Source organism: Natrix helvetica, assembly GCF_964273705.1.
Source record: "Natrix helvetica genome assembly, chromosome: 1".
In the NCBI taxonomy this organism is placed as follows: Eukaryota; Metazoa; Chordata; class Lepidosauria; order Squamata; family Natricidae; genus Natrix; species Natrix helvetica.
In genome coordinates this window covers 328,207,546-328,222,924 of record NC_138548.1, presented here as the reverse complement: position 1 = coordinate 328,222,924, position 15,379 = coordinate 328,207,546, and the positions used below count along the sequence as shown (strand labels likewise).

The following is a 15,379-nucleotide window of genomic DNA, read 5'->3' as shown; positions in this document are numbered from 1 at the left end:
ATAAAATAAAAGGAGAATCTCATTACTGGCAGCACATACATATGAAGGACCATGCTAACAGTCTGACTGTACCATTTTCATCAAGGCTTATACAGGAAGGAAATAGTCTTGTTACCTACATTGGATTTGTGGGAAAATGTAGACTAGATCAGCAAATGCAATTTTGAAGACTTAAGAATGAGGAATTGTTTCTGGAACATCTAAATACTCTTATCCGAGTCTGTTAACTAAAAATGTACCAAAAGCTCTCCAAGAGTTTAAAACACATTCTCCCTGTTATAAGGAATGTAGCTTGTCAGCATTCTGAAAACTACAATACTTCAAAATTATTTGTTTAAAAACTTTGAGATATATATATATATATATATTTATATATAAAAAATATCTAATGATCTGTATTATTTGAAGAATAATACGATTTATTCATTTTTCCCCTACCCCTGATCATGGATATTATGGTTGGAATCTCCTAAAGGAGATTTCCATCCCCTTTCAACACCCACCTCTCCCCCAAAATCCTTAAGCATGAGCCTCGATTCTCTTCCTCCTCTTTTCTTCTACTTTTGGTAGAAAACAGAAATCCAGGTAAATTTGAAGCATTTGAACTGTGCTGTTCTAATCCAAGGAAGGGACAGTCTTTATAGAACATGAGATGCCTGCTTGTAGGTGAAAAAAAATATTCAGGAGGATTCAACAGGACTAACCCTAAAGACTGGGATCGGTTTTTCCCTGCCATCTGGAGATCGACAAATAGAGTAGGAATCTGCAATTCTGCCGCCTATTTGGTATCCACCTGGTGAGGAAAACCTTTCTGCCTCCTGTGCTGCAGCAGGAGACCCACACCTAATGAAGGCAGCCTTGGCCAGGCTCAGGAGGGCAAAGAAAGAAGGCCCAACCAGCCCAGAAAGAGCGGTGGGATGATAAGGTAGGCTTTGACTCATTCCTAACAGCAGTTTCACCTGATATATGTGGTACTTCAGTTATCGCGTTTGCTTTTCTGAGAGAAAAGGAAAAACCAAAACAGAACCCATGTAACAAACTGTCTTTACATCTTGGCACCTTGTAAAGTATTTCATTTTATACAAAAGTTCAATATTTTTGACACTTTTCCATTATCAATCACTACTTTACTGATAAGCGTTGAAAGTGTGACCTTGGAAAAATCATCATGCAAAGTATTTACTGCGGCAGGAAACAAAAAACAACTTTTGAAACTCTCTTTTCTTCTTCTTTTTCCTTAAGGTCGCCCGAATAGGCAGAGATGGGGATAACAAGAGGCGGAGAGAGGATTTAAGGAACAAATAGCGTGAGAACAACAAAACAAACAAAATAATAATAATAATAAAAAACAAAATCTCTGAAACAAACGTATACAAACATGATTTGATCTGTGACGGAGGGAGGGGTGAAAAAAACCTGCCTACTATGTTACAGTTCAGAAGCCAAGAGGGAGAGGGGGAAAATTACCAAATAAAAACAAAGAAATTGGGATTTTTCTCCCACATGTCAGCAAATGGCATCCCACAGTCTTAAAGCAAGGGTAACTAAATGAAATACATGTGCAGCATATTCCGCAATTCCATTACATACAGTAGGTTTTTTTTTTCTCGTCCCAAAGTATTTGTCAAAGTATGGTTAATATAAAGCAGTTGCACAAAAAGCAAAAGATGTTTTGACAAACATCTGCATTAATTCCTTTGGAGGGATGTTTTTTTTAATTTAAAAAAAAAGGACGTCTTCCCCCCTTTTCCTGTTTTCCCTTGACAACCCACCCCCACCCGCCAAATGACAAAACAGGATCACAAGAGACACATTGGGCTATATATGTACAACATCATAAACCCGAGCCCAGAGGAACCATTGTTATGATCCAAAGGGACACAGAATCTGAAATTTGTAAAAAATAGTGTAGTTTGCTTGATGTAAAGCCTGAGATCTCCTCTTGGTTCTTCTGCAGGGCAGTGATACCTGCAAGGTATGGTAGGTTTTTTTAAAAAATTCTTTTTTTAAAATTTTGCTACAGTCTTTAGTCTATGCATGCAAGACATACAACTAAGTGCAATTGAGTGAAATGTAGGTTTTTTTTTTTACTCATTCCCTAACAGTTTGAACTGAGGTATGCGTACTAACAGTTTCTCATGCTGTTATCTTTACTCATGTCTAGCTACACATGCTGAGAATGAACTAATCTACCAGATTTTTATCCCCTTTCTGAATACCAAGCTAACCAGCAAAACCACTGAGTTTTGAACCGAAGGGACAGGTTTTTGTTTCTGTTTTTGTTATGTCCCCCCTGGTTATGGCCTGCATATTATAGAGCTGCCTGAATATGATGTGTTTCAGAACATTTCAAATGACTTACAGACTGCCCTTTTAAAAAAAAAGAAGTCAGAAAAAAAGCTTTACATATTTCTCTGGTGGCAAAAAAAAAAAAAAAAAAAAAGAGGGGGAAAAAGTTAAAAACAAATTGCTATTTTGAAATTAATGGCACATCCCCCCCCCCCCCCCCAATTGGCCTGGATGATAACAAAGTTTGGAAAGGAACAGGGATGTTACCATATTAAAAAAAATGAAACCCTGAAACGAAATGGGATGGGCAGAGACCAACACAACCAACACCACAGTCATTCTCAAAATTTGGGCCCCAGGTAAGTAAAGTTAAAAAGAAATTGCCCTGGCATTGGCTTTTAGCAAAAGTGGATAGGTCAAACCCCAAACAAAAGCATGCCAACAATTTCTTCAGTAATTGGGGTATGGTTCCGTTTCAGTCATGAGTGCTTTTTTGTATTTCGTGTAAACTCTCTCCGATTCAAGTCATTCTAGTTTTTCCCCACCGTCAAAATAAGTTCTCCTCCTATATCCTCAATGTCAAATGGTGCCCTTCTCAAGGTCTCATTCTCTAACTTCAGCCTAAAAAGCTCTCTCTTTACAGAAATACTTTTGGTCACTGTAAAGTAAAAAAACAAAACAAATCAAAGCGACAACAGCAAAAACTTTGGTTCAGCCATCTACTTGGTCTTCTAAATTATACTTTAATAAAGGAGCAGTTTTCCTTCTCAGGTTAGCTGTAGCCCATTATTTTGTCATTTGCTTCGTAATTCTTTAACCTCCTTTGATCAACAATAAGAGGATATTTGGCTTTCATAAGATAAAGCATATAACAGAGAACATAATTTACTTTGTGTAATATCTTTGGTAACTTTAGGGGAGAAGGGTACAAAGTAGAATATAAATTAAGATCAGAAAGACTTCTGAAATTAAAAGCTATAGTCCGACATAAATGAGTGAATTACTGAAAAGTGGTTAGAGAATGAAGTCACTAGAAGTTTGGTGATCAAAGGGTACCAACATAGGAACTGCAGCTGTCTGCCCACTCTTGCTCTGAAGAAGACTGCTGTCGGCATAAGAGCCGGTTTACCCACAGATTTCATCAGACTGTTCGTTTTTTATACTGGTTGGTGTGATATTGTGTAATGATCTTATCTGCAATGGCAAAACTACTAACACTTAACAACTAATGGGCCTTATTGCCTTCCCAAAGAATTGAACGCAACAACTTAAAACTGATGGATGCCACCAATTAAATCCCAAACAACTTAACTTGGAAGAACCACCACAAGTAATGTCCAATGAGGCATGTGGGCAAATAAGAATCTAATAGTACATGTGCTAACACACTTCAGAAAGATTTGATTGGCCCAGGAACTTATTTTCAAAAGTTAAACGCACAAAAGCCTTACACATTTATACCCTTTTTGACATCTGTAGGGTGTGCACTTTCTGAAGGGGCTACCAATGTCTCCCTAAATATTCACAACTGCTGCAAATAAGGAAAAACCAACAAGGAGGGGGGATGTTGGGGGGGGGGAACCCACAAACAATGGTTTTATGTGCATGTGTATATACATGCACACACAAACATAGACACTCTGTGGAATGACTTTAGAACCACATTCTACGGCTTGGATGCTGGTTTGTTCACTCTTGAATTGCTGCCTTTCTTAACTTTGCACAGGTCACAGCAGCATTTTAGAAGTCGGGTGTGTGTGTGGGGTGGGTGGGCATATAGTCCAAAATGGAATGTTTTCCATAGCTAAAGAAAACATAATGGCATCTGAAGGAAATTTGGAATGGATGGCAGAAAAAGAACTACAAACGATTCAAAGAACATTCAGCTTTGTATAATAAACACACCTATTAACATTCATCACAAAAGTACAGAAAACATTAAGCCTCAAAAGGCCCTGGCCAATTGAGGCCTGAGGTCAGAACTTAAAAAGGTATAGGAGAACTAGGAGGAAAAAAAAAATTAAAGCTATACACTAAAAAAAGAGGGTTATTTTTCTTTTAACCCTTTAGTATACACACACACACACACACAGGCACACTCAAAAAGATTTCCCCATCCCAAATGGAAGCCAAAAAAAAGAAAAGAAAAAAGGTAAAGGCAGTGATAATCAACATGCGATACTGTGCAAATATATTGTCCACTGAAATCCTTAAAATCTGGGTAAAGGCTTGATCTGCAATTGATGTCTACATGCTCAGCTTTATGTCTTCAGTGTCCCATAGTGGAAGATCTGCAGTCCAAAGTCTGCTGCCAAGTTGTGGATAAGGGAATTAGTGGAACACATTTACAACACTGATGTTGACTGTGAGTAGGAGTTCCGAGTACCAAACAAGTCCATCCAATGCACAGAGTACAAATTCCTTTGCTTTGTTTTTCAACAAAAAGTAGAAAAATCAAAAATACTCCCAAATGGGATACTTGATGGCACTAAGTGTTAACATATTTTATAGCTGTCAGAATGGACCGAGTGTATCTTCCAGACTGTACAATGGCGGGGAGAGATTTCACAGCTAATTCTGAAAGGTTTTTTTTTTTTTTGGTCCCTCCCCAGGATCTTCATTTGCAGAAGGAAAAGTCACAGACATTTTTATTCAATGTCTTCATTTACATGTTCATCTTCATAATCTCTGTCGTGATCAAATTCCGGACTGTGATTGGCTGTGGTGACTAAGGAGAGTGGGCCTTCATTTTCATCTGGATCTAATGGCTCTTCTTTGACATGCACAGGGTGTCTGTAAAAGAAAGCACACAAACATACACACAAACAGAAAAAGGCTGGATGAACAATTGATCTTTTTTTAAAAAAAACAACAACTGTTTAGGTTAAACAAAACAAGTTAACAATTCAAATATATTGAACGTTGCATACTAAAAAACCATTGACCTCTGTATTAGGAAAGTCCAGGATTATTTCTAGTGATTTCATAGACCAGTGTTGGAGAACCTTTTCGGTACTGAGTGCTGAAACTGGACCGCACGCGTGCAGGGGAGTGCCGGAAGTTGGAAGCCCAGGTGACCAGTGCACATGCACATGCTGGAAACTGGAAGCTCAGCTTCCTGGCATGCACATACACGCTGGAGAGCTGCTCTTCCAGTTTCCGGTGTTCCTGCATGCGCGAAGACCAGCTGGCCAGAACCTAGAAGAGTAACAGGCAATGGCTGGTGTGCTCAAAGAGATGGCTCTGCATGCCACTTCCGGCACATGTGTGCCATAGGTTCGCCATCAGGGGCATAGACATAAACTAGTGGAGGCTTCCCCCCACCCCAACAATAGAGAAGAGCTATACTAGCTTCATGTTTTCTTTTAAATTCCCAATACATCCTTGGTGTTCTGAAAATGTGTCTGATCCAAATGCTAACCAGGCCTGACTCTGCTTAGGTCATCCGTCAGGAACGATCAGCAAGGTGCTGCCACCTGGTGAGAAACCTATGATCTTAGTGAATTAAGATTCTGTCTTTTAAATATGTTTGAAACTTAGAAATACAGTCTCTCCAGCAGAGTGATAAAAGTATTGATTCAAACAAAACAATAAAAAGAGTAAACTTTCTAAATTACTTTGAAATCCCTCCTTGTAGTTGTTATAGAATATAGAAACCAATTTCGTTGTATTTAAGTACAATGACAATAAAGATTATACTTATACTATGTCTATGGAGATTCTCAATCATCCAGGTCATGGTTGTCCCAAAGGTGCTTTTCAAAAGGCAACTGGACTTTCTTGCTCTCCACCCCCCCCCCCCGGAAAACATTTTACTTCTCCTCCAAGAAGCGTCCACAGTTCAGTTGTAGAATGCAGTTTATTTCCACCCACCCCTCTCATTTGTCATATGTATAATTCACACTCCTGAAATTTAGCCCGGCTGCAAACAATGGAACACTTTGCATGTGTAAGAATACTTGGGCTTCAAAAGAGAAAAAACAGCAAGCGCTCTAGCTCAAGGTTTCTTCTTGGGATTCAGAGAAAATGTTCTCAAGTGACACATTAGCTTGATTAATACAATCTTCAGATAAATAAATGAAATAAGCATCTGTAAAGGAAACCCATGGTTTATCAGCTTGCTGAGCTTCTGGAGGCTGGGCTAATCATCGGTTACTGTGTGTTCTGCTTTTCTAGTTAACATGCATAACCTGTGAGGGAAGTCTCCAGAGGACGACCCCAAGTGAGGGTCTATCATTAATCAACTTCAAGCAAACACAGCAAAGAGACACCATGATACATGCTTTAAACTCCAAATTAATGCATATTTTTACAAACTGTCAATAAGGAAAGAAAAGCCCTGCCAGGAAACACAAACAGAGAGGAAAAGGCTCGCTCAACACAACAATATGATATGAAAGCAAAGTCCTAATGAGAATAATAACGCTGTCAGCTGTAAACAAGGCAGAACATGAACCTCAGCTCACGGTGGGCAGTAAGGATGCACTAAGGAGATGAGATCTGCCAAATTTCTCATTACAGAATAGCGTATGAATAACCCACAAGGGATCAAGGGTTGATTATACAAAATGGGCATGGTAACATTTGAAAAATGTTGTCCGTAAATCATATTCATCACAAACTCCTTTACAAATACAAATTACCTTCCCCTTGTTTTATTGTTAGGGGGGGGGGGGGGCTTTTGATATGTAAAAATGTCCCTGCCAGTAAGACTTTATGAAAGGAGACTTGGTTTTATTTGCAATGCCATGTAAATAATTATAACATGACCCCCAGAATTGGGTTGCCAATCCAGTTCAGGTGCGCTCCCGTGCGGGGCTTCTGTGAATGCGCAGAAGCTTCTGGGCGGGTGGGCAGAGGCTCCCGCCACCGCTACTACTGGTTCACCCGATGCGGGCCAAACTGGCAGCAACCCACCTCTGGTGACCCCCCCCCCCAAAAAAACCCCAAAATTTCTTTTGTTTTGTAAATAGCCGTTACCTGCATTATTAGGTATTTTAATCAATCCAAACAAACTCTATTAAGTTAAAGAAAATAATATTGTATGCTGTTTCATTTCCAAGAGGTTGGCAATAGTTACACATTCTGAGAGGAAATGAAGAGACAGTCTCTCCCTAAACAACTTTTTATGACCAAGAGAAAGCCACATCTAGAGGTCAAAAATCAGCTTCTCCATGGGATAGTATTTGTATTGTAATTGTAAAATGAGAATGAACGGGGTCATGTCTTAGCACTACTGTTTTGATTTGTGCATTTCAGTGTTTCTATCATTTATAGGTGATTGCTTTGAAAGATTCCAGATGCACACTGACTCCTACCAAGGCAGAATCTTTTTCAAATAATTCTCTCAGTATAATCACTTGAATTATATTTGAATTGAACTCCAGGGTGACAGTATTGATACAGAAAGTGTAGCTGTACAGTGAAAAAACAACTTATAGAGCACTGAGGAGTGTTACTCGCGGTCTCTTTTATGGGACATGAAAAGCATGAAACCTTTATGTTTATAAGCATGAAAAGGAATGAATCCCTAATGTTTACTATTGGCATGCAGGAATAATCTTTTGTTATAAAAATTAGTAACCAAAGCAGTTGTATTAGCTGATACGTAACATATGTTTAATTCTCTATATCCTTCTGGGTTGTTTCACTGAACACTTTTCTCTGCTAAAAGAAAGATGTGATGACATTTAGAAAATAGGAAACCAAGGGATGGGTCACTATTAATAATTAGGCAAACAATTTTTAGCACTTTTGAAAATTCTATGGCACCCATATATTATAAAAATATTGCTTTTTCAGTGGCTTCCTATATTATTTCTTTAGTTATTCTCTGTGAGAACTTTTGAGGAGAATTCTTAGAAAGCTTTTTCACACTCACAACCTTGAAGACAGGGTTTTGTCCTCAGTCGTTGCTCAAAAGATCAGAAAATAAACTTTGCAGATCTCCTCCTAGCTCAAACAACCTTCAAGGTTAAGCCTCCGCATTTTAAATGGTGCCTGGCATCAAATAAGTCTCCTAATGCACTCTTGGAGAACTTTAATATCCTGACCGAAGAGCTCCGTTAGCATCTAACTTATAGTAATAACAAACCCTTGTAGTAACAACGAACAACACTCCAAACCACGGTTCCAGAAGGACTCTACTAATGCTAAAAAAATGTTCTCGTTGCCAAACCTATGTACCCAATATTATACTGGCAGCTTCAACAGAAGAGATGCTACAAACAATTGCTGACACACAAGAAAAAGGAAACCATGGAAAAAAACTGGACATGATTTATTAAAGTAGTCAAATCCAATGATTCAGTCTCATTTTGGCATATCACATCAAACTCCCAAAGCAATGGGAGTTTACAATACTATTGTATTGTATTGTAAACTCCCAAAGCAATGGTCCATCCATGATGGACTGTCACATGCCCCCAGGCATCCGGGAGGCATACTTTCAGAATTCTACATGGACCCCTAATCAAATTATAGAAAATCTGCTTACGTGGGCATCAATGATAGTGACAAGAGATCCAGTTGACAGTGCTCAAATAAGACCAGGGAAGGCCCCAGGATGAAACCTATCTGTCCCAATGTTATTTAAAACATTTTGGGCTTCTGAGCCCTCACTCTGACCTCACTTTTTACTTGCATTGACACCTATGGCAGAGTCCTCATGGATTGTGTGCTTATGATCACTGTTCCTATCAGGGGTGAAATGCTACTGGTTCGTACCAGTTTGTGTGAACCAGTATGGATGATTGTCGTTGGTTCCGCAAACCAGTAGTTTAAAAAAAAGGTTCCAAGGATCTCTTCTGTGAGCCGCCCAATCGTCGGAAGCTGTTGTTTTTTTTTTTTTTTTGCTTTTTAAAGCATTTTTCCTGCCTATTGCCCGAACCAGCGGGGAAAAAAGTGGGGGGGGGGGTGGAAGGTTCCATGACAATCAGCTGTGCCATGCGATTGTCGGAACCTTTCCCCCCACCACTTTTTAAAACATTTTTTTCCTACCTATTCACTTGAACCGGTAGTAAAAAAATGCTTTAAAAAGTGGAGCGGGGGGGGGGGGGGGAGATTCCCATGATCACATGGCACAGCTGAACTTTTTTTTTTCACTTCTTAACGCATTTTTTACTACCGGTTTGGGTGAATAGGTAATAAAAAATGCTTTAAGAATTAAAAAAAGTTGGGCACGCCCAGAGAACCGGTGGCAAAAACGTTTACATTATATATAAAAGGAAAAATTCATTCTAGGACTGACTAACTGACTGACTTCAGGCTGAGTGACAGTAAAATTTCCGCTGTAGTGTTGACTTTTTGAATAGTTCTGTTAACAGGCAAAGTTTGTGATAAAGGCCTGATTTGTTTCATTGCACCACAACAGTTAAAAACAATTTAATTTATGGAAAGAGTATTCCATTAAGAAAAATAAGAATATCACTGTAAAAGATGTTCAACAGAAATCTGAAAGTAGAAACAGCAAATAACAACAGCCTGCACTGAACACTGGAATATTATAGTTATCTATCCAGAAATACAAACTGTCTAACTGTTGAAAGAAATGCTACCATGTGCCCTCGTAAATAAGTGCCCAAGCACAAGGCAGACAGAGAAATATGGAATTTTCTGGGAAATAAAATGCCTTTACTTCTGAACAATTCCAACAACCTAGCATTTCTACCAGCATTGTATTCTTGGTATGGGAAGAACAAAAATATTTGCGACTGAAAATGCCTAAAGAGAAAACATTCAAGCAGTGCTAAAATGATGTCATGTAAGGCTACTTAGGGAATGCTAATTAATACTGCACAAATAATCTCTACAAAGCCTAAATCTGTTCCAATGTTTTGAAGGTAAAAGACAATGTTAAAATTAATTATCAAAAGTGAGTATTGCCTTCTTTAAAGCTTTTTTCTCAAAGCAAAACGAACACTTATTTAAAATGCTGAAATATCAAAGTAACAAGAATCTTAGATATTTTTTTCTCCTCAACCCCCTGCCCAAAAAATTTTGCAGGTAGGAAACTTGTTATAAATAATTAAATGCTAATTATCTTCACAATTAATAATTAGACTAGCTTCAGGTTAATTTTTCCTACCTTTTGATTTAGAACTTTTAAGATACAGCTCATTCACTACAACTAATCAAAGCCCTATTAAAAGGAACAAAATAGGGCTGGCAGCCGACTGAAATGTAATTCCAAAGTCTTGCCAAAAATTGTTTTGCTGGCATGAGGCAGAAAGACAGAAACTTTATTTCGGTCACTGACCAATAAATGTACATACAATAACACAAACAACACAAAACTATTTCCTAACAATAAAAACTATTGGCAGTAAAGTTTTTTATTTGTTGTGGGAGAAGCTTAAACCTAATGAAGCAGAACTTTGCTATCTTTAGAGAATTAAATTGATGTTGATCATTTAATAAATCAAGGCAAATAAAAGGTATCAGAGTATTTCAATGTAGTTCTGCTGCCTGCCAACTGCCTGCAGTTCAGCAGCTTGATTGTCACTGGCTCAAGGTTGACTCAGCCTTCCATACTTCCGAGGTCTAAAATGAGGACCCAGATTATTGGGGGCAATAGGCTGTAAACCACTTAGAGAGGGTTGTAAAAGCACTGTGAAGCAGTATATAAGTCTAAGTGATATTGATACTGCTATACTGAATTTGAAATGCCGTATTTTAAATTTGAAACACTGGAAATAGTTTATTTCAACAATTTGCAATGTTTCAGTTATCAAGATGCCCTGTTTTGTGGATAGCACAGTGGTTTCCAATCTGAAATGGGGCATTTTAAATTTGAATCTATTCAAATTTTGAATGATTTGCACCCTACTGTTATAAAGCTCCTAAGCTGTGGAACTACGGTAGGTGCTTTTGGTTGAAAGAACCTGATGCATGCCAATTTCCCCATTTTTCTAGTGGTGAATTTTTTCCTGCACATGTTGTGGCATGCATTTTGGAAGCAAAAGTTTAAAGACAAGTGTACTTTTGCCACAAAAGCAGTACCATGTATTACTGTTCTCAGCCACATGTTTTTGGAAATTCACTACAAAATCTTATGAGCTTACAGTAGCATATTTTCTATTACTGAAGTCATTGTTTAAATGGAATTCAATTTTGAAAAAAACAAACTGATTAAATTGGAAACATTACTAACAAAAATACATTCCAAATTCCTACTTATGTCCCAGAAATTGGCCAAGGACACATGGTAGGTTCCCAATCAGCTTTATTTTGAGATCCCACTGCAAGAAACTACTTGGTGCATTGACTGACCTATAGTATGCGTTCAGTAAGGAACATACAGGTGGTCCTTGATTTACAACCACAGTTGAGATTGGAACATCTGTTGCTACGTAAGGCAGTCATTAGATGAGTAGAACCCAATGTTATGAGCCCTTTTTTTTTGTCATGGTCATTAAGCTAATCTGGCCTTCCCCATTGACTTTACTTGCAGGAAGCACAGTGGGGAAACATTGCAGGTGGCAATCACTGCAACTGTCATAAATACAGCCACAGTTGCCAAGTGGCTGAATTTTGATCACGTGACAATGGGGGTGCTATGACATTCCTAAGGGTGAAGACTGGTCATAAATCACTTTTCAATTCTGTTACAAATCACTTTTCAGTTCTGTTATAAAAAGGCAATGTCAATCAAAACTTGACACATGAATTCATGATTGGAGTAAAGACAGGTTTAAATGCTTTCCATAATGTATGATAGAGAAATATGACTACCCATACAATCATGTCTCTTATACTGTGATTTGTTAAGTGATAATATGAATTGCATAATCCAAAAGTGTAATCAGGAGGTAGTGATGTCATCTAAAAACCCAGTTTAATGACATATCATGGTTTGCTGTTGTGGTTTGCTAGCTATTAAAACCACCACTTCGTCTAATACTCCTTAGACTCATATTCGCTGCTGTATATTCCACATACTGCTACAGATTTTCTCTTTAGATAAATTCCAATTCATGGAATTTAATGACCTGAATCTTAACAAGTGTTTGAAGTTATGACAGAACACTACTATACATTACTAGCAGTATGTGGAATTTAATACAATACAATAGCAGAGTTGGAAGGGACCTTGGAGGTCTTCTAGTCCAATCCCCTGGCTAGGCAGGGAACCCTATACCGTTTCAGACAAATGGCTATCCAACATCTTCCTAAAAACTTCCAGTGTTGGGGCTTTCACAACTTCTAGAGGCAAGCTGTTCCACTGATTAATTGTTCTAACTGTCAGGAAATTTCTCCTCAGTTCTAAATTGCTTCTCTCCTTGATTAGTTTCCACCCATTGCTTATTGTCCTGCCCTCAGGTGCTTTGGAGACTAATTTGACTCCCTCTTCTTTGTGGCAGCCCCTGAGATATCTGAACACTGCTATCGTGTCTCCCCTTCTTTCCTCTTGATCTCTTTGTAGCTTGAACTGATGCACAAGAGGGCTTTGGTAAACAGCACCCAAATGTTTGTGAAAACAGAGTAAGCATTTAAGGAGAAACACACTGTTGACTATTGTGAGAGTCTGTATGTCTATTCTATGTAGTTAAAAGACAACCCCCCTCCCCCTTCAAGGCACTTAATTGAAATGCTGTCTGAATTTGAGGAGATGCCACAGGAAAAAAAATATAAAACATGGTGACAAGACATTTTTATGGTTCGTCCCTAACATTTTCTATACTCAAAATAAAATCTTACCAAGGAAACTCATTATAGCTACTAAAGGCCCCCATGAGGGACCGTAGTAAGGAGGTACATTCTTAGAAGGGAAGGGGTGTAGTCCAAAGGAGTAAGAGGTAACTCAGTCCAGATAACACATGTGAGAAAAAGGAGGTGAAGACAGCCACTCCTTAATTGTTACCAGAGTATATTGCAGATACAGAGAGTAGAGTGCTCAATCTGGCAAGATTTTGTCTATATGTGTGAAGCTATAAAGAACTCAGCTTGGAAAATTCACCACATGTCATTCTTGGTTTTGGATCTGACAGTCAGTAATGGAACTTTGTGTTAAATGACTGGAACTGAAGAACATTACAGACATTATAAGGCCTTTTCGCTTCCATTCCCTTTTAAAAAGAAACGTACCTGGGTAAATTTTTGTTATCCTGAGGTGTTGGGAGCAAAGGACAAAAAGGCAAAATATGAAGGTCTATATATTCTAAGTAGCTGCTTTGGCTGCTGTTACTATTATACTTCATAAGTGATGTATACTGTTGGACATTTTTAAAATGCTGTTGAAGCTCATTGGTACTACCCAAACATATAAATTAACGCTTGTTTATCCTTGTTTTACCTCATGATCTAATAAATGTTTGCACTCTTCTACAGTCCAGAAATTTTAATTTAGCTGCGGTGGGGTGAAGGCAGAGTTAGAAGAAGAAACACCATACACCCACTCTCTCTCTACTTACATTGCTTGCATAGGAGAACGGCCTGGACTGCTGTCGCTCCCATTGCTGTTCGCATGCTCCATTGCACCATTAAGATCTTCCCGCATTGCATTGGCTAAACTGCCCAGAGTGGGGTTTCCCATGGAAGCAGTAGTGTATAGAGATATACTGGTTTCAGCTATTGAAGCCTATAAAAGAAGGGGGGGGGGGGAGGGAAACAAGACAGGAGCATTGAAACAAGCACATATCTGTACATATACCACCCATCACATCCAAGTTACATTACTTTCATTTTCTTTTTCATTAAATGCAAAGGATAAAAATCACAACCTCTGTATTATTAATTTCACCACTGGCATAGCTAAAAGTTCATTCATCTCCAATTTTTATCTAAAAGTAATTTCATCTCTATCACCAAAACCAATCACATATTGTACAGGAAACAATTCAAATGGAATTTTAAGAGGGAAAAAACCCCCATAATACAATAAATAGTTAACTTAGCTTTGCGTGGTCTTAAACTTTCAAGAAGGTATATAGTCACATACCTTGCAACACTGTCCTGATGTTAATTTTCTCCACCAAGCTGGGTTTTGCCTCAAGAGGAAAGTACCACTTTTCCTCTTAATGTAAATACTAATTTTCAATGAGCCCCCCCTCTCCCCCAGCAAAAAGAAAAAAAAAACCCACATAGGCAGTAAAGCAAATATTTTTGATATTTGCAAAACTTCTGGAAAGGTAGAAATCTATGTATTTAATATAAGACTGGCTTAGCTGTATTCTAGCAAGTTCCTTGAGCAACCCTGGAGTATTTATCAGCAAACAGTGTTCTTGTGATACAAATTATCTCCATTTATTTTGGACTTTGCATTTGCCGATTCATTGCTCAAAGATCAAGCAACAAAACTTAAATAAGGCATTCATTTCTTCTTCCCAGCAATATATGGTTTTTTTTTGTTTGCTTACATGTATTCTTATGCTCTTGGTGATACTGACAATTGTAAGCAGAAAACCATTCTTGGCTGGATAAGATAAACAGGAAAGCCATCTTTAAAAGCAATGCATGGTGATACACCTTTCAACATCCTAATGTATTGATCCACAATCAGCAAGGCTTAAGCCCTAGTAAAAACCACAGCAGTTACTTTTATGTACCTTGCTAACCAGTGATGGGTTGCTAACCGGTTTACTACTGGTTTGTGTGTGTGCATGCAATGCGTCCGGGCAGGTGGGTGGAGCTACCCGCCACTGCTGCCACACTGGGCCGAACCGGGAGCAACCCACCTCTGATCCTAACCTAAAACCAAACACAAACCTTTAGCATTTTCTAGGAATGTAGTTTAGTCTAGTTTATTTAGGTATTTCTTAACTTTCACAATAATGCTTCATATCCAAAGGCTTTCTAAAAAAATATTTTAAGTGGAGGAGGAATCAAAACCAAGGCTGAAATGTGGTCATCTTGAAGAAGCTTCAGAAGCAACAAAATGCAGCAATAGCTTAGCCCGAGTTATTAATTATTTTCTACACTTAATCTAGAGTGGTTGATTTTAACATTTAAAATGTTAAAATGATGTTAAATGTTAAAATCAACCACCTTGTAGTGGGGCTCAATGAAGGATATCCTCCTCACACTGAGAGCCTGTTGTGATGTCAAGAGTTGTACCGAACCGAAAACGTCTCCATTTATAGAAACCTGTTTA

The 15,379-nt window shown here is 38.3% G+C and overlaps 1 protein-coding gene across 23 annotated transcripts in view; it reads right to left on the bottom strand.

Moving 5' to 3' along the window:
• Window positions 1-1,056: 1,056 nt before the first annotated feature.
• The window catches only part of FOXP1 (forkhead box P1), a 657,906-nt gene continuing 643,583 nt past the window's right edge, over window positions 1,057-15,379 (bottom strand). For all 23 annotated transcript variants that reach the window (XM_081937955.1, XM_081937944.1, XM_081937964.1 and 20 more), the window contains 2 exons: window positions 13,701-13,867; window positions 1,057-5,082 (listed from right to left, as the gene is read on the bottom strand). In XM_081937955.1, the coding sequence (XP_081794081.1) occupies window positions 4,938-5,082; window positions 13,701-13,867 (312 nt within the window). In that variant the 3' untranslated portion in view covers window positions 1,057-4,937. The remainder of the gene's footprint in view (window positions 5,083-13,700; window positions 13,868-15,379) is intronic.